At 39.8% G+C, this 18,453-nt stretch overlaps 3 protein-coding genes and 1 long non-coding RNA gene across 4 annotated transcripts; 2 read left to right on the forward strand and 2 right to left on the reverse strand.

Annotated features, from left to right (window-relative positions):
- Positions 1-179: 179 nt before the first annotated feature.
- Positions 180-10,017, reverse strand: LOC118896750. The gene is made up of 3 exons (XR_005020274.1): positions 9,852-10,017; positions 1,323-1,385; positions 180-782 (listed from the first exon to the last, which is right to left on the reverse strand). It is a non-coding gene; the product is annotated as an uncharacterized LOC118896750 (long non-coding RNA).
- LOC118896746 (interferon alpha-1-like) lies at positions 6,121-6,818 on the forward strand. Its single transcript, XM_036855032.1, has one exon. The coding sequence runs from the start codon at positions 6,185-6,187 to the stop codon at positions 6,752-6,754; it is 570 nt and encodes a 189-aa protein (XP_036710927.1). The 5' UTR covers positions 6,121-6,184; the 3' UTR covers positions 6,755-6,818.
- Positions 10,018-10,173: 156 nt separating the features above from the next.
- LOC118896744 lies at positions 10,174-13,571 on the reverse strand. Its single transcript, XM_036855029.1, has 3 exons — positions 13,476-13,571; positions 11,927-12,371; positions 10,174-10,524 (listed from the first exon to the last, which is right to left on the reverse strand). Exons 1-3 carry the CDS (start codon positions 13,508-13,510, stop codon positions 10,399-10,401), a joined length of 606 nt encoding a protein of 201 aa, XP_036710924.1. The 5' UTR covers positions 13,511-13,571; the 3' UTR covers positions 10,174-10,398.
- Positions 13,572-16,687: 3,116 nt separating this feature from the next.
- Positions 16,688-17,345, forward strand: LOC118896745 (interferon omega-1-like). The gene has a single exon (XM_036855031.1). It carries the CDS (start codon positions 16,740-16,742, stop codon positions 17,325-17,327), a length of 588 nt encoding a protein of 195 aa, XP_036710926.1. The 5' UTR covers positions 16,688-16,739; the 3' UTR covers positions 17,328-17,345.
- Positions 17,346-18,453: the final 1,108 nt, after the last annotated feature.

Consider the following 18,453-nt stretch of genomic DNA (forward strand, 5'->3'; position numbering starts at 1 on the left):
TGCCCCGCAACGGGAGGGGCCGCGAAGGTGAGAGGCCCACGCACCACGATGAAGAGTGGCCCCCGCTTGCCGCAACTAGAGAAAGCCCTCGCATGAAACGAAGACCCAACACAGCTAAAAATAAAAATAAATAAATAAAAATGGATGGCTAACGTTCTTAAGATAATAATGTTCCTAAACAGTCTTTAAAAAAAAATAAAATTAAAAAAAAAAAATAAAGATCCACTAAGGAGTAATATGTGTCTGGTTACTGTGAGCTGTGAGATTCAGGGAGAGTCTGAGTTCAGATAGGTGGCTCTGTATATGACACCAGGCTAGTTCTTAACCTAGTAGAGGGCAAATTAGAGATGAGGCCATCCTCATGAGTTTAATATAGTGCCAGGAAAAGGCTGAAAATTGTGCTGCAACTTAAATCCCCAGAGCCATATGCACCTTAAAGGAAACATAATCCTAGTGGTTTTAGCAATAAACTCAGTAGGCATGACTGATACCAGTAAGGGAAGAGTGGAAATATTAGCCATTGTCGATTATAATCCCAGCAAATATGGCCCTGATGAAGCAAAATAGCTTGGTCATTTGCAAATGCCTTCCAGTAGGAGGAGAAAATCTAAGAAACTGCTTTAGTTAAAATTACCTGTTGAGTGATTACACGGGGCCTGGTGCCGATGATACCACAGAGAATAAGTCAGAGTCCAGTTACTACAGAGCTGATTTGCCAAAGATGGGCACATACCTATTGTTTGAAGATGGGAATGTAGAGGGCTGAAGCAACATAACTTTCACTGCAAAATAAAAAGTATTAAAGATTGGAGCTGAAAGTTAATTCTTTCCACAACATAATCAATATTTATTCAGTTCTAAATTAATTATGACGATGGTTTCCTTTTGTTTGAAAAGGACAGACTTGGATTGGCACCTCTGAAAGTCCTTAGGGAAATTTGAAATTTAATGCAAAAATAGAGAGAAAGATTCAAATTGATGATGACTGCTAAATCATGCATTCTCACTGGGGATGATAACTGCTTCCATGTGTGCAAATATTAGTTTTTAGGGGTATGACAAATTTTGCTATTACAATGCTGTGGCACTCCAAAGCTTAACCCTATACAACAAAATCTTATTCCTTAGTATTCATTTTTGTCTTTGGGTTTTCTTGTGTATCATAAATACAAGAAGCATTGACACTGAGTTCATGGAAGATAAACAAAATGCATACACGATCAGTGCTCCACACTATGGTGGCTTGATGGCTCATTGGAGGACTTTCTCTCCATCATTTGCTTGATCTCAAAGTAATATTGTGAGAGGTGGCCTTTACTTACTTCTGAGCTCCCATTGGCTGTCTTGTGGTTGTTGCTTATGTTTGAGTCTCAGTGTGATTTGCGCTATGGGAATTAAATACAAATAGAAAATTGTATTTGTATATTAAATACAAAAAGGGTTATATTTTATCATTTAATTCTACTGAAGTTGTTCAACACATCCCATAATTACGGCAAGTGCTTAACAGAAAAAAATGTTGACAATATCTAGATGAATATCTAGCATCAGTGAAATTAAAAATAATTTTCTGAAAAAAATTATTTTATGATATGAAGCAAAATTAAAAGTTAAGTACCTAAAAATAAATATTAAGAAAATAATTTTAAAATTTCAATGATTTTGAGCAGTTTTGAATGATTTTTAAGTATATCTATACCTTGGTAGTACTATAAAGTTTATAAATTTTATTTAAATATGTAGTTTGCTACATTCCTGTTTATATAAGTAAATACAGTAATTAAAAGTCACTCTGAAAACTTAGTTGTAAAGTTAAATTAAAATTCAATAGCTTAACAATCAGTGTGATACACCACATCAACAAATTGAAGAATAAAAACCATATGATCATCTCAATAGATACAGAAAAATCTTTTGACAAAATTCAACACCCATTTATGAAGAAAACTCTCCAGAAAGTGGGCATAGAGGGAACCTACCTCAACATAATAAAGACCATATACAACAAACCCACAGCAAAACATCATTCTCAATGGTGAAAAACTGAAAGCATTTCCTCTAAGATCAGGAACAAGACAAGGATGTCCACTCTCACCACTATTATTCAACATAACCTTGGAAGTCCTAGCCACAGCAATCAGAGAAGAAAAAGATAGAAAAGGAATCCAAATTGGAAAAGAAGTAAAACTGTCACTGTTTGCAGATGACATGATACTATACAGAGAAAATCCTAAAGATGCTACTAGAAAACTACTAGAGCTCATCAATGAATTTGGTAAAGTTGCAGGATACAAACTTAATACACAGAAATCTCTTGCATTCCTATACACTAACAATGAAAGATCAGAAAGAGAAATCAAGAAAACAATCCCATTTACCATCAGATCAAAAACAACAAAACACCTAGGAATAAACCTACCTAAGGAGGCAGAAGATCTGTACTCAGAAAACTATAAGACACTGATGAAAGAAATCAAAGATGACACAAACAGAACTTCCCTGGTGGTGCATTGGTTAAGAATCCGCCTAACAATGCAGGGGACACGGGTTCGAGCCCTGGTCTGGGAAGATCCCACATGCCATGGAGCAACTAAGCCCATGCGCCACAACTACTGAGCCTGCATGCCACAACTACTGAAGCCCGTGTGCCTAGAGCCTGTGCTCCGCAGTGAGAGAAGCCACTGCAATGAGAATCCTGCACACTGCACCGAAGAGTAGCCCCTGCTCGCTGCAACTACAGAAAGCCCGCGCACAGCAACAAAGACCCAATGCAGCCAAAAATAAATAAATAAATAAACAAACAAATAAATAAAGATGACACAAACAGATGGAGAGATGTATTGATACCATATTCTTGGATTGGAAGAATCAATATTGTGAAAATGACTCTACTACCCAAAGCAATCTACAGATTCAATGCAATCCCTATCAAATTACCAATGGCATTTATCACAGAGTTAGAACAAAAAATTTTACAATTTATATGGAAACACAAAAGACCATGAAAAGCTAAGCAATATTGAGAAAGAAAAACGGAGCTGGAGGAATCAGGCTCCCTGACTTCAGACGGCACTACAAAGTTATAGTAATCAAAACCATACGGTACTGGCCCCAAAACAGAAATATAGATCAATGGAACAGGATAGAAAGTCCAGAGGTAAACTCATGCACCTATGGTCACCTAATCTATGACAAAGGAGGCAAGAATATACAATGGAGAAAAGATAGTCTCTTTAATAAGTGGTGCTGGGACAATTGGACAGCTACATGTAAAAGAATGAAATTAGAACACTCCCTAACACCATACACAAAAATAAACTCAAAATGGGTTAGAGACCTAAATGTAAGACCAGACAGTATAAAACTCTTAGAGGAAAACATAGGCAGAACACTCTATGACATAAATCACAGCAAGATCCTTTTTGACCCACCTCCTAGAGAAATGGAAATAAAAACAGAAATAAACAAATGGGACCTAATTAAACTTAAAAGCTTTTACACAGCAAAGGAAATCATAAACGAAATGAAAAGACCACCCTCAGAATGGGAGAAAATATTTGCGAACGAGGCAACTGACAAGGGATTAATCTCCACAATATACAAATAGCTCATGCAGCTCAATATCAAAAGAACAAACAACCCAATCAAAAAATGGGTGGAAGGAACTTCCCTGGTGGCGCAGTGGCTAAGAATCTGCCTGCCAATTCAGGGGACACGGGTTCAATCCCTGGTCTGGGAAGATCCCACATGTCGTGGAGCAACTAAGCCCGTGAGCCACAACTACTGAGCCTGCGTGCCACAACTACGGAAGCCTGTGTGCCTAGATCCCATGCTCCACAACAAGAGAAACCACTGCAATGAGAAGACCGCACACTGCAATGAAGAATAGCCCCCGCTCACTGCAACTAGAGAAAGCCAGCGCACAGCAACAAAGACCCAACACAGCCAAAAAATAAATTAATTAATTAAATAAATTTATATTTTAAAAAAGTTTTAAAAAAATGGGCAGAATATCTAAATAGACATTTCTCCAAAGAAGATATGCAGATGGCCAAAGAGCACATGATGCTCAGCATCACTGATTATTAGAGAAATGCAAATCAAAACTACAATGAAGTATCACTTCACACTGGTCAGAATGGCCATCATCAAAAAACCTACAATAAATGCTGGAGAGGGTGTGGAGAAAAGGGAACCCTCTTGCACTGTTGGTGGGAATGTAAATTGATACAGCCACTATGGAGAACAGTATGGAGGTTCCTTAAAAAACTAAAAATAGGAACTTCCCTGGTGGTCCAGCAGTTAAGACTCCGCGCTCCCAATGCAGGCAGCCTGGGTTCAATCCCTGGTCAGGGAACTAGATCCTGCATGCCACAACTAAGAGCCTGCATGCCGCAACAAAAAGATCTCGCATGCTGCAACTAAAGATCCCACATGCTGCAACTAAGACCTGGCTCAGCCAAATAAATAAATAATTTTTAAAAACCCTAAAAATAGAACTACCATATGACCCAGCAATCCCACTCCTGGGCATATACCCGAAGAAAACCATAATTCAAAAAGATACATGCACCCAATGTTCATAGCAGCACTATCTACAATAGCCAGGAACTGGAAGCAACCTAAATGTCCATCAACAGATGAATGGATAAAGAAGATGTGGTACATATATACAGTGGAATATTAGCCATAAAAAGGAACAAAATTGTGCCATTGGCAGAGATGTGGATGGACCTAGAGACTGTCATACAGAGTGAAGTAAGTCAGAAAGAAAAAAACAAATATTGTATAATATCGCTCATATGTGGATCTAGAAAAATGGTATAGACAAACTTATTTGCAAAGTAGAAACAGAGACACAGATGTAGAGAACAAACTTATGGATACCAAGGCGGGAAAAGTGGGGTAGGATGAATTGGGAGATTGGGATGGATATATATACACTACTATGTATAAAATAGATAACTAATGAGAACCTACTGTATAGCACAGGGAGCTCTACTCAGTGATCTGTGGTGACCTAAATGGGAAGGATACCCAAAAAAGAGAGGATATATGTATACATATAACTGATTCACTTTGCCGTACAGCAGAAACTAACACAACAAGGTAAAGCAACTATACTCCAATAAAAAGTAATAAAAAAATAGAGAAAAAAGGGAAGAAAAGATACATGCACCCCAATGTTCATTGCAGCACTATTTACAATAGCCAGGACATGGAAGCAACCTAAATGTCCATTGACAGAGGAATGGATAAAGAAGATGTAGTACATATATATAATGGAATATTATTTAGCCATAAAAAAGAATGAAATAATGCCATTTGCAGCAACATGGATGGACCTAGAGATGGTCATACCAAGTGAAGTAAGTCAGACAGAGAAAGACAAATATCATATGATATAGCTTATATGTGGAATCTAAAAAAAGGGTACAAATGAACTTATCTACAAAACAGAAACAGAGTGACAGATGTAGAAAACAAACTTATGGTTACCAGAGGGTAAGGGGGGGAGGGATAAACTGGGAGATTGGGATTGACATATACACACTACTATATACAAAATAGATAAATAATAAGGATCTACTTTGTAGCACAGGGAACTCTACTCAATACTCTATAATGACCTATATGGGAAAAGAATCTAAAAAAGAGTGGATATATGTATATGTATAACTGATTCACTTTGCTGTACACCTGAAACTAACACAACACTTTAGACCAACTCTACTCCAATAAAAATTTTTTAAAAATTCAATAGCTTTAAAACTTTTTGTCATTCTTAACCCTGCAGTGAATACAAAGAGTAAGCTTTGCACTTTTTATATGTACAGAGTAGAGATATCCATGGAGTACATAAATACATACACAGGACATATGTGTTATCAAAATTTCATGTTGGGGGGGGCAATTAGGAAAAACTATCTAAGAAGGCTCTGTGGGCAGGGGCAGAGGCAATAATGGAAAAAAAATATTTGTGAAACACTGCCCTAACCCATTTGGAGAGTGCAAAATGAAAAGCAAAAACAGAAGTAGAAAGTAACAAGAAATATTCAGAAAATGGAAATGAATATGTCCCTATTTAAGACCCAGGCCTGAAGGAAGGTCTTCAGAGAACCTAGAGAGCAGGGTTCACAGAGTCCCCACCTCAGCCAGGCCAGCAGCATCTACAAGGTCCCCGATGGCCCCAACCTTGTCCTTCCTCCTGGCCCTGCTGCTGCTCAGCTGCAACTCCACCTGCTCTCTGGGCTGCGACCTGCCTCAGACCCACAGCCTGGCTAGCAGGAGGAACCTGATGCTCCTGCAACAAATGAGGAGAATCTCCCCCTTCTCCTGCCTGAAGGACAGAAATGACTTTGGATTCCCCCAGGAGGCGTTTGGAGGCAACCAGTTCCAGAAGGCTCAAGCCATCGCTGTCGTCCATGAGACGATCCAGCAGACCTTCCAGCTCTTCAGCACGGAGGGCTCGGCTGCCGCTTGGGATGAGACCCTCCTGGACAAGTTCTGCACTGCACTTTATCAGCAGCTCACTGACCTGCAAGCCTGTGTGATGCAGGAGGCGGGGCTGGAAGGAACTCCCCTGCTGAAGGAGGACTCCATCCTGGCTGTGAGGAAATACTTCCACAGAATCACTGTCTATCTGCAAGAGAAGAAATACAGCCCTTGTGCCTGGGAGATTGTCAGAGCAGAAGTCATGAGATCCTTCTCTTCATCAACAAACTTGCAAGAAAGACTCAGGAGGAAGGAATGACACACACCTGCTTCAACACGGAAATGATTCTCACTAACGAGACCAGACTTCCACCTGTGCTGCCATGTCAAAGACTCTCATTTCTGCTGTCATCACGCCCTGAATTGAATTAATTTGTCAAGTGTTTTCAGGAATATTAAGCAACATGATGTTCTACTCTACAGGCACTAGTCCCTCATAGATGCCTACGCTGATCTATCTACTTACTTATCTACTTATTTATTTATCTATTTTAATATTTATTTCAATATTTATAAAGATTTAAATTATTTTTATTTACATAATATTATGTGCATGTATACACTGTGGTTAAGAGAAAAAATATATACTTTGTATTAACTCAGTTTATGAGTTTTCTTTGTTCATTAAATTCTTACTATAGAAAACTTCATTTGTTTATTCTTTAAAAAAGAAACACCAAGCCTGAATGTGCAAAATGATTAAAGAATGTGCTACAATTCCTTGACCATCATTACGATTCTCACATTAGAAATAAAAATAGACTTCCTCTAGCCAGGTTCTGTGTTGCCCTCAGGACACAGACATGAACATAACTAATCCAATCTTGCTTTTTATAACTTTGATTTTTTTTTTTAAGGAGAGTAACCTAAAAACAATAATTAATTCATAATTCAATTAAATTTTATTACTTATTTTTAAAATAGTCCTGATTTGTAGTAGAAATGAATATCAGTTAGGTTGAATGCTACAATGAGTGGGGAGAAAAATGGAATTCCCCCAGTAGAAGGTGGATCAAGCCATGTGAGGATACAAAAATAAAAGTAGTAGATATTACCTATAGCTAACTAGTAGACACTTCAGTGCAAATGTCCATTGGATACTGGAGATGGCAATTTACAAGCAATCCCATGAAGTGTAAAGCATGGAACTGAAGAAGTGATCAAATGCGAGGAGAGTATAGAATGAGAAAAGGACTTAAAATTGAGTCCTATGACCTTAACCTTAAAAGGGAGGGAACACCACAAAGGAAGCAGACATGGAATGGCCATATGTTAACAGGACGAGAGAGAATGGTGAGAAGACCGTGTTTGAAAAGACTGAAACTGCTTAGAAGACTCAAAGCATTCATGAAAACGTAGATGGAAAATGCTCCCTACACTGGGAAAAGAGATGGCATTGGCCACTTAGTGAGAGCTTGTTTGGTAGACTTAATCAGCAGAAGGTGAAGAGAAGGTGGAAGGATGAGTAAGAGAAGTTAATGACAATATACACAGAAAACAGGTTTGAGATATTTGCCATCTGAATTGGAGGAAAGAAAGGAGGTCCTACGCAAGGCTGGGACCTAGAGTAGAAGGTGGATCATTTTACTCTCTGCATGGTTTTCCCTTTCTGAAACATTTTTGCCTCAGAAGAGATTTCATGGATTTGATGTACTGTAACTCATAATCATGTTTAATATTTTATTTACTTTAAAACATGACATATTTAATTATTCACAAGGATAATTTATCATCATTTTGATTAACATTATATTGATTGTCAGTAAGCTGCTCTGTAGATTGAAATCATCCACTACATGGGAAACAGATGGAACTGACCTTACTGAGAGCTGATTTGGTGGAATTAATCAGCAGAAACCATACTGGAGTAGGTGGAAGAGTGACAAGAGAAGAACTCCCATTGTCATTGTTTTACCAGGGGAGTCACTTTACTTCTTTCACTCTCATCATAGTCAGGTTTGTATCTGTTTTCATTTTACTTCAGTGCATCAAATGCAATGATGCTTTCCAAGAAAGTTGAATGGAGAAGGAAATTGGTGATGTATTGAACATTATGGAAAATCATGGTACAGGCCCTTTATGTTTCCATTTTTACTTTCCTATTAAGCTACTAAACTCAAAATGAAACAGAAAGTAATTCAGTAGTAGCAAGACAACCCTTGTCCAGAAAAATATGAACTGAAAAAGAACGTATAACATTACAAAGACTCTGACACCAGGAAAGCAAAGAAGGCTAATTTTATCTAGCATCCTATGCCCTACATTTTCACTGCCCTACATCTTCATTGTGAGATGGAGAATGATGAACCAAGAGGCTCAGTAGAAATCTACTGAATCATCTAATGATGGTTATTAATTACTTCAATATAAGGTTCTGATGCAAGGTGAACAGAAGCTTCTGATGGGAGGTCTGATGGAAAATCTAAGAATACTCTGTTAATAATTATTTGGAGTAATTGTTATGAACTCTGTGCTAATGATACAATGGTGAACAAGATGCAGACCTGTCTCCTATGGTGGTTATTTGCCAAACAGGTCTAATAAATCTATTTTCAAGAAAACCAATCCCGGACTTCCCTGGTGATGCAGTGGTTAAGAATCCACCTGCCACTGTAGGGCACATGGTTCGAGCCCTGGTCCGGGAAGATCCCACATGCTGCGGAGCAACTAAGCCCATGTGCCACAACTACTGAGCCTCCGCTCTAGAGCCTGTGTGCCACAATTACTGAAGCCTGTGCACCTAGAGCCTGTTCTCCGCAACAAGAGAAGCCACCGCTATGAGAAGCCCTCGCACCGCAAAGAAGAGTAGCCCCCGCTCACCGCAACTAAAGAAAGTCCACGCGCAGCAACGAAGACCCAAGGCAGCCAAACATAAAGAAATAAATTAATTAATTTAAAAAAAAAAAGAAGAAGACCAATCCTGAAGGATAAGCCAGCTTAGCTGATACGGAAAATAAAGAGGGCAGAAACAGAGCCCAGGACTAGAAGTAAACACAGCCAACCTCTTAGAAAGATAAATGTAAATCCTCATCTAATGGTCAATTTACCTTAGTTCCTTTTATTCTGTACATCAAGTTCAACTTTTAAAGAAACTTACCATACTAAAAAGTGAAAAACACAGTTTGAAGTGATAGGGCAAATATCAGAAACAGACTCAGATACAGTAGAAATTTAGGAATTATCAGACCAGGAGTTCAAAATAACAGTGATTAAAGTGTGAAAGGCTCTAATGTATTCACCTATTTTATTCTTCTACTTTATCTCAGTCAAACTATGTATGGTATTTAAAATACTTTTGCTTGTATAGTATCACATTGAACTTTATAATGTATTCAAATATAATAAAATATGCTTACCTTTATCTTTTTTCAAATTATTTTCTTGTTTAATTTATGAAACTCTTCCCCAGATGACAGCTTGGATTTGTTTATTCTTATAAAAAGAAATAGCTTAAATTCTCAAAGCATACTGAAAAATGGATGATGAATTCTTTTTTTTTTTTTTTTTTTGCTGTGTTGGGCCTTTGTTGGTAGGCACGGGCTTTCTCTAGTTACGGCGAGCAGGGGCTACTCTTTGCTGCGGTGCACGGGCTTCTCATTGCAGTGGCTTCTCTTGTTGCGGAGCACGGGCTCTTGGCATGCAGGCTTCAGTAGTTGTGGCGAGTGGGCTCTGTAGTTGCAGTGTGCGGGTTCTAGGGTGCACGGGCTTCAGTAGTTGTGGTTCGCAGGCTCAGTATTTGAGCCTTGCGGGCTGCAGAACTCAGGCTCAGTACTTGTGGCACATGGGCTTAATTGCTCCACGGCATGTGGGATCTTCCTGGACCAGGGATCAAACCCGTGTCCCCTACATTGGCAGGCAGATTCTTAACCACTGCGCCACCAGGGAAGTCCTGTATGATGAATTCTACTCATCATTCATTTGTTTCAGTAGGTTATATTTTACAACTTCATTTTCTATATCAGATATATAATAGTTCTGCGAATAAAGAGGTGAAAAAAGCAAATGCCAAACCTCTCTTTTAGGAGAGTTCTGTTTGGAAAAGAAAGAGATATAAAAACAGTAATCATGCTAAAATTAGTTCAATTAAGTTTCCTGTTACAATGAGAGATAAAGGAAACGGGATTCTCTCACTAGCATCTGGAATGAGGCTATTCAAGAAGGGGAAAGGCAGATGTATTCTATAAAGTGCTCTACAAACATCTAAAGACAGATTTCCCATTGGTGGATGCATATGCAGATCTGGAATCTACAACAATGTACATCATGGAGATATTAATTTGTGTTTGTTGCATATTTGAAAATCAAGATATGGTAAGGATGTCATTACTTATGAGTAGGATGTAGAATGAGAAGAGGACCTAAACCTTATGAGGACCTTCAACTTTTAAGACTGAGAAAGAGAAGGAGAGGCTGCCAAGGACACAGAGATGGAGTAGCCAGTGCAGTTAGGAGTCAGCCAGGGAACAACGATCTTCAGGAAGCACTGAAGAAGGAAACCAAGGGTTTGAGAATTAAACAGGATGAAATTTAAATAATTATTTATATGTGAGATAGGATTCTGCATTGCATGTAGATTCTGCCAGGACATATGTGTGATCCTGGAGAATCACTTAACTTCCCTGAGGCTCAGTTTCCTCAAATATAAAGTAAATGAAAATATTCCTAGAGTTGCTGTGGTATTAGACAAACTGGAACACTAAAGAGCCTTTAGCAGAATATCATCCACTGAGTGAAGGCTAAACAGGTAGTGCCTATCTTCTTATTTTTTCATATAGACCTAAATGGGAATAATGAATTCTCCTCCCCCTCTCTCTGTCACTGACTGCAAAACACTGACAGCCTAAAAAACAGAATTGGGAAAAACTGTTTCATCAGTTGTATGTAATTTTATGCATAATAATATAATAATATATATCTATGCTACGTACTTATGAATATATAATATAAGGTATACTATATATATAAAATTCCATATATCTATCTGCTGATTCTGATACATGGCACAATTCCCCTTCCTCTCTGTTTTCCTGGATCCCATTCTTTCACTAAAATATCACAAGCATTCAGTTCCTCCCAGCGTAGAAATCCATAGTGTACTTTCCCCATTCACTCTGCATTAAGCTGTACTGCCCATTCATACAGCTGTTTCCTTCTCCATTAGGGTTTCTGGCTGTCAATTTCCCCTTAAGACTACAAAGCCACCAATGGAAAGCAGAAGCTGAGTGAAAGTTCTAGGTTTGTCAGAAACTCTCATATGGCTCCACCCTCTCCGCCTGCCAAGCACTGCAGGTCCAGACTGTCCAGGCTCCCAGAGAAACACAGCGAATACATGGCACCCTGCCCAACAATGAACAATGGTGGAGAATCCAGGAGCTCACCTGTGCCTCTACTTGCGCACTTCCACGTGCTGACTGCACTAGGAGGAACTCACCTGCTTCAGGACTCTTATTCGTTCAAAAAGCCCAAAGCGCAGGAAACATGGAGTTGAAAGGCAGCAGCAGCTTGAGAACTTGGAAGGAGAACAGAGATGTTGAAAGCGTTCACTGGAACAGCGGCAGGTCCTCAGGACAGGGAAGGACACAGATGAGCTGCACTGAGGCAAGTGTTTCTCCAGAACATTCCTTTTCAGAGAAGAAAAGATTGAGGTGCGTGCGATAGCACAGAGTTCTCCCAGAAGGACGTGGCCACTAGCAGTGTCCCCAGCACTGATACCACAGCAGCCTGCAGAGTCTTGGAAGGGACGAGGGTTACTCAGTGCCAGCTGCAAACTTGTTTCGTCCTTAGGACCCAGCAAGTTATCACAGAGCAGGGAAGGATATTCCTGGGGACAATGCAATCCAAGAAACTTCGTACATTCCATCATGATGTCTTTGCCCCTTTGAAAGACAAACAAAATAAAACATGCTTGAATAGAAGGGACACAGGCAGGGATTTTAATATATTTAGCACAACTGGGGTAGAGCCTTTCCAGCAGGGCAGGTATCAGTAACATGCACACTGGAAGGTCACAACTTCTAAAAGCAACAAAGAGCTAAGTGGAAATTCATTTATTAAATTTAGGCAATTTGGAAAGAGGGCACTGATGGATCAATCACCTTTCTGTTCTTTCCAGTTGGTGCATACAGCACTGAGTAGGTATTTTAAAGTCAGAAGGACATTTAAAGTACATTTAGAGGTTTGGAAACCTTCCTAAGGATTAGGGTCCTAAAACAAGCAGAAACCATTCCTATATTACTGCTAAAAATATCATTTTATTAACAAATGATTTTTTAAATAATAGTTTTATTTGAATTCTTCAGTATTATCTTATGATGTTTTAATGGGCTGAGGCTAGAAATTTAAATAAAGACAACTATGCAAGGCCATGAGGATGACTCTGGAGTTCAAGCCAGACTCTCCCTGCTAAGGAGCCCATTAAAAACCTTCACTGCTTCTGTCTAGGAAGCATGTATGCTCTTCCGTCTTGGTCATACATAAGGCCTCTTCGGTACCCACATCTTAACCAATAGTTGGAACAATAAAGAGTAGAGATTCTTATTTGGACTCTATCAGTAGACAAACGGATGTCCAGTCTGGACTGTAGGTGAGAAATGGAGGTGTCTTCATTGAGAATGAGAACAGCAGGCTGACCTGAGGAGATCTCCTGGGAAATCAGTGAGGTCCTTGTCGACTGAAAACAAACCACAACATGAGAGCTGAGAGTTCATATTTTGGGGAGGACTTACTGAGGACCATAACCTGGAGGACAGCCTTTCAGTCAGCTCTGACGAACTGCCCCAAGGACATAAGGGGGAGGTCAGTATATACTGGTGATTTTGGTGAGGTAAGTACATGTAATCAAGAACACATCTTGTTAGAAGCTTGCTGCTAGTCATGAGGAACAGATGTCTCTGTTAATGATTTTAGGGCTTTTTACATACGGAGAACATGCAAGAAATTGCGTTTATTAAATTTTCTTGGGAAATTATTTAACGACCTACTGGCCTGTTCTGTCAGTTTTCCCAGAGCACGGCATGCCTCGTTCCTCATCTCCACCCTGAACTCCTAACAGGGCGTGCTGCGTTCAGGGACTACAGTGACTAGTGACTTCATTCTTGTAGAACCGGATGGCGAGTGACTTTTTAGTTGTAATCCTGAAGAAGAAACGTCAGAGCTCATATGGCTAGAAATCGTTAGGTGCTTTTACTTTGTTCTTAAACTCACAAGAAAACTCAAGAGTTAAAAATACATAGATTCCAGAGGTCTGCTGTTGTTGGATTAATAAAGTTATTGACTGTATATCGTTGAAGAAATCATTCATAAAATCTTAGACTTGTTCCTTCAATTGGCAGAAAAATCCACTCCTTTCTAACTGTTTAATAGGGATTTTGCCTATTTTTGCTTAGAACTTAAAGTCAGCTCAGTTGACAGACCACACCCTGTGTAGCCCTCCAAAACAAGAGACAGCAATCCTTTGGCATCTGAAGTGGAATTAAGGGTCCTTTGTCATCTCACTCTCCTCCCTCTGCTGATTTAGTCGGTTCCTAAATATCATGTTCTTTTCCACCCTTCACTTTCTTTAATGGGCTCTTTCAGACAAATCATAGAAAAGCCCCTCACTAAGGTTTGCCCTTGTATCTATGGTACATTTGGAATAGTTCATCCGTCCAGATCGATATTTGTCTCCAGCTGTATAAGTGAGTGTGATCGAAATAGGGTTACTGAGAGGACCAAGTTAATAGAACTTAGAAAGTGGCTAGTTACTTATAAGCAAGCAATAAAATTCAGTTGTTACTTTTTTTTTTTCAACATATTCCCTACATCTCTCAGCAAAGACTCTGTCTCTCTCTCTCTTTTTTAAAATATTTATTTATTTATTTTGGCTGCACTGGGTCTTAGTTGCAACATGCGGGGTCTTTGTTGAGGCATGCAGGATCTTTAGCTGTGGTATGTGGACTCTTAGTTGTGGCATGCATGTGGGATCTACTTCCCCAGTCAGTGATCGATCCTGGGCCTCCTGCATTGGAAGCTCGGAGTCTTACCCACTGGACCATCAGGGAAGTCCCCAGTTGCTACTTTTTAATATGACGATTACTATTATCCAGATTAAGATCAGTATCATTTGGCATCATCTAATTCCCTTCCGTTTAATCTAGTGTTCTCAAAGCACTCTTCTTATTGCCTGAGTGGATTCATCAACTAGACAGATGCCCAGCAAGGCTGATCTCCACGATCCTGCCACAGAGGGTTAGTGTTCTAGCCATTGGGTTCTGGTTGCCAGTTGCTTGTGAGCTGATCGGTGTGACTTCTTCCCTCTTTCTTCAAAAATAATCACATATTGATTAAATGAAAGAAAAATCAGGTGCCTGGTCTTGCAAAGCTGAAGGCAGTCAGTTAACCCAAGACTTGGTCTTCTCTGAGTTTCTGGCAGAAGCAGCCATTTTCCAGCCTTTCTGTTATTCATATTGGCTTTTACCCTTCCCCAACTATGTTGTATTAAATTTTGCTAACTTAGAATATGTCATTGTGTCTGTGGAAAATCACTTCCCTTCTTTCACATTCGTGACTTTCACCTTACATTAGTTTTCTTTTCACCCACAAAATAATTGTGGAATTTTACTTTATAAGAAAGTAGCAATGAGAAACAAAAAATTTAAAGCATTGAAAATGATAGAGACCACAGCCCCTCTGCCTTTTTTACTTCCCTGTATTGCTCTTACCTCACCATGAATGAGAACTAATTAGGAGCAGCAAGACAAATTTTGCCCAATAAGTCACTAAGTGAATATAATTTATAAAAAACTTTAAAACTTTAAATGTAGAATTGCACACAAGTAGAGGAAACAAGGCTATTTCTCCCTGACATAATAGCCTGGGCCTCACTGCCCTGCATTCTCAGAGGGAGACAGAGGAAGGGAGAAGCCCAGTGGCATCAACTGGCTGAATGAACAACTGAACCTCACTGGTTTCTGTGACATAAGCTTTAATGAGAGACAACACCATCACTGAATTCTCTGCCCCCAGCTCAGAAACTTTGAGTGTAACAAGTGTTCACTAGTTTTAGTAAAAGAGTTGAATAATAAAATTTGTATTTGGTAAAATAAAAATTATTTGTTTACTCAGGGTGAAATGATTAGAATTGGATGATTCCTCCACCTCCTCAGAGAAAACACACTTTTGCTCTCAGCATCTGAGGGCTGCTGACACTTCTGATACCTGAGGACACGGGTCAGGAGGGGAGGAGGTCACCACTGAGGACTAGGGTCCTTCACACAAACACTCCAGGGGCAAGGGTGAGGGTCCTGGAAGATGAATTATTTTCCCAGCAATAAACAAGCCCCTCCACAGAAAGGAGATTTTAAAGTGCTCTGGATGTGGTGAGCCTGCCCTCAGGCAGGGAGTCCAGGTTAGGAAGGGGACTCTGTCACTGTAGAGGAGAGGGTGTGACTAGATGTGATCTCTCCCTTGTGAGTGAGGTGTTGCTGGGAAAATACAATTCTCTTGGAATTAGGACCTCCACACCCATATTCTCTGAAAAGAACCAGTATTCCTGGTGGGAGTATTGGCCCAGCCTGTGGAGGACTAAGTCTCCAGTAAGAAAATGGTAGAAAGAAAGGGTACTAGTACTGACCTTGTGGTCCCCTGAAGCATAACCACATGGACCTGTATGAATGTGAAGGAAGAGAAACATTAAAAAGCTCATTCACTTATAATCATCAGCCTCTGCTGTGAAACCCCTCTTTGGCTTCAAAGAGCTTAATTGCCAGAGGTAGTCTAGTAAATCCCTAAAAAAGTACAGAAACCATAGGGCTGAGGAAGCCTGCCTTTCTATATAAAGTAAGGCAGTAAAAATGGAGACTAAGGTCATGGCTAAAAATTTGTTCCTGGAACAGAGAAAAGCAATATTTATGCATGAAAAGGAGAGAGAGAGAGAATGTATTTACATACCTGTAGCATTTCTGACTTTAACACAAAGACATTTCTCATTTGATTAATAAATATCCATTTGGATGGGCACATCTGAAATTATTGGGAAAAGTGCAAAATTAATGGTTTAGATTGATAACATCTTCTTAGACCACACTGAGAATACATAAATGAAACCCAAAAAAGGAAGTAAAAGTGTAAAGAAGTGTTTAGAAAATGAAAATTACTGTGTTCCCTATTTAATGGCCTTGCTTAGAAAGAATGTCATCAGAGAACCTACCCCCAAGGTTCCCCCAGACGCCCGTCTCAGCCAGGCCAGCTGCAGCCTCATTTGCCCCATGGCCTTCGTGCTCTCTCTACTGACCGCCCTGGTGCTGTTCAGCTACGGCCCTGGTGGATCTCTGGGCTGCGACCTGTCTCAGAACCACGTGCGGATTAGCAGGAAGAACTTCATGCTTCTGGGCCAGATGAGGAGAATCTCCCCTCGCTTCTGTCTGAAAGATAGAAAAGACTTCGGTTTCCCCCAGGACACGGTGGATGGCAGCCAGCTCCCGAAGGCCCAGGCCACCTCTGTCCTCCACGAGATGCTCCAGCAGATCTTCCGCCTCTTCCACACAGAGCGCTCCTCTGCCGCCTGGGACACCTCCCTCCTGGACAAACTCCACGCTGGACTCCATCAGCAGCTGGAGGACCTGGACGCCTGCTTGGTGCAGGCGATGGGAGAGGAAGAATCTGCCCTGGCAGTGACGGGCCCTACACTGGCCGTGAAGAGGTACTTCCAGGGAATCCATCTCTACCTGAAAGAGAAGAAATACAGTGACTGTGCCTGGGAAATTGTCAGAGTGGAAATCATGAGATCCTTGTCTTCATCAACCACCTTGCAAGAAAGGATAACAATTATGGATAGAGACCTGGGGTCACCTTGAAATGTTTCTCATTGACTAAGATGCCATATCACCCTTGCACATATATGTTTGGTCATTTCAGAAGGCTCTTATTTCAACTTTAATCACAGAATTTATTGAACTAATTCAGCTGATACTTTGTCAGTAATAATACGCAAGTATATGTTAAAATTCTTAAGCCCTAAGGGCATCAGTCCCTAAGATGTGACTGCCCTGATGTTATTTATTTATTTATTGTTTACTTACTTATATTTATATTTATATATTTATTCTTATATCTTATTTATATTTTAATGTAAAAGATATTTTTATGTGTACACTGTATTAAAATTTAGAAAATATATTCACCTTTCTATTTTACTAAATTTGCATTTTTATTTTTTCAATTCTTATGAAAGAAAACTTGAGTTGTTTTTTTTTACTCTGAGAACCTAAATACTTATTTTTTCTGTACGAATCTATCTCCGAATAGTATTTGTCCATTTTGTCCTTTGAAACAGTCCTACCATTTTCATTGCAGGAAATGCTTGTCAAAAGGTGGAATTCCATGGAATTGAGGGAAGTCCTGGAAATTATGCAGAATCGTTAGTCCTGATGTCATAGGTGTAACTGATTTATACCCAGTCAGGAAAGAGTGGTCAGTGCAAATACCTGTGGGAAGGAGTCATCTCCTCGAGGGAAGCTGGTGACATACGGTGTTGACTGCCGATCCTGGCACCTTCCTCCCGCCGTCTCCCCAGTCCTGCTTTACTGAACCATTCTTCCCTTATACATACCTTCAGTCCCTCCAACTCACTGACCAGCCACACAGCTGCTCTGGTTCTGTGCACGTTTCCAGCTTCAAGGTTTCTGTTAGAGTGAAAGCCACAGGAAGAGAGCACAAGTGAAAGGAGAGTTCTAGAATATTCAAAACCTCTGTGAGAAGAAGTCAGGGTTCATGGCACTGGATCCCAGCTCTGCTATTAATAGCAGTGTGACCTTGACAAATAACACAAACACTAAGCTCCCTAGTTTCCTCATCTTTAATATGGGGACAATAGTAGTATTTTTTCATAGGATTATTCTCAGGATTCAATGAGTAAATATACACAAGAGGCATAAAAGTGTGTCTGTCAGAAATAAGCAGGACTGTTAGAGTCACAGAGTG

This window comes from Balaenoptera musculus, chromosome 6 (genome assembly GCF_009873245.2).
Source record: "Balaenoptera musculus isolate JJ_BM4_2016_0621 chromosome 6, mBalMus1.pri.v3, whole genome shotgun sequence".
NCBI lineage: Eukaryota > Metazoa > Chordata > Mammalia > Artiodactyla > Balaenopteridae > Balaenoptera > Balaenoptera musculus.

Excerpts from the sequence above, each read along its gene's own strand:
- LOC118896745 (XM_036855031.1), top strand. The coding sequence starts at position 16,740 with ATGGCCTTCGTGCTCTCTCTACTGACCGCCCTGGTGCTGTTCAGCTAC.
- LOC118896746 (XM_036855032.1), top strand. The coding sequence starts at position 6,185 with ATGGCCCCAACCTTGTCCTTCCTCCTGGCCCTGCTGCTGCTCAGCTGC.
- LOC118896744 (XM_036855029.1), bottom strand. The coding sequence starts at position 13,510 with ATGCCGTGCTCTGGGAAAACTGACAGAACAGGCCA. Across the intron at positions 12,372-13,475 it reads AAAACTGACAGAACAGGCCA|GGGCAAAGACATCATGATGG; the intron begins GTAGGTCGTTAA and ends TGTCTTTCAAAG. Across the intron at positions 10,525-11,926 it reads GAATAAGAGTCCTGAAGCAG|AACTCTCCTAAAAGAGAGGT; the intron begins GTGAGTTCCTCC and ends TTTTCCAAACAG.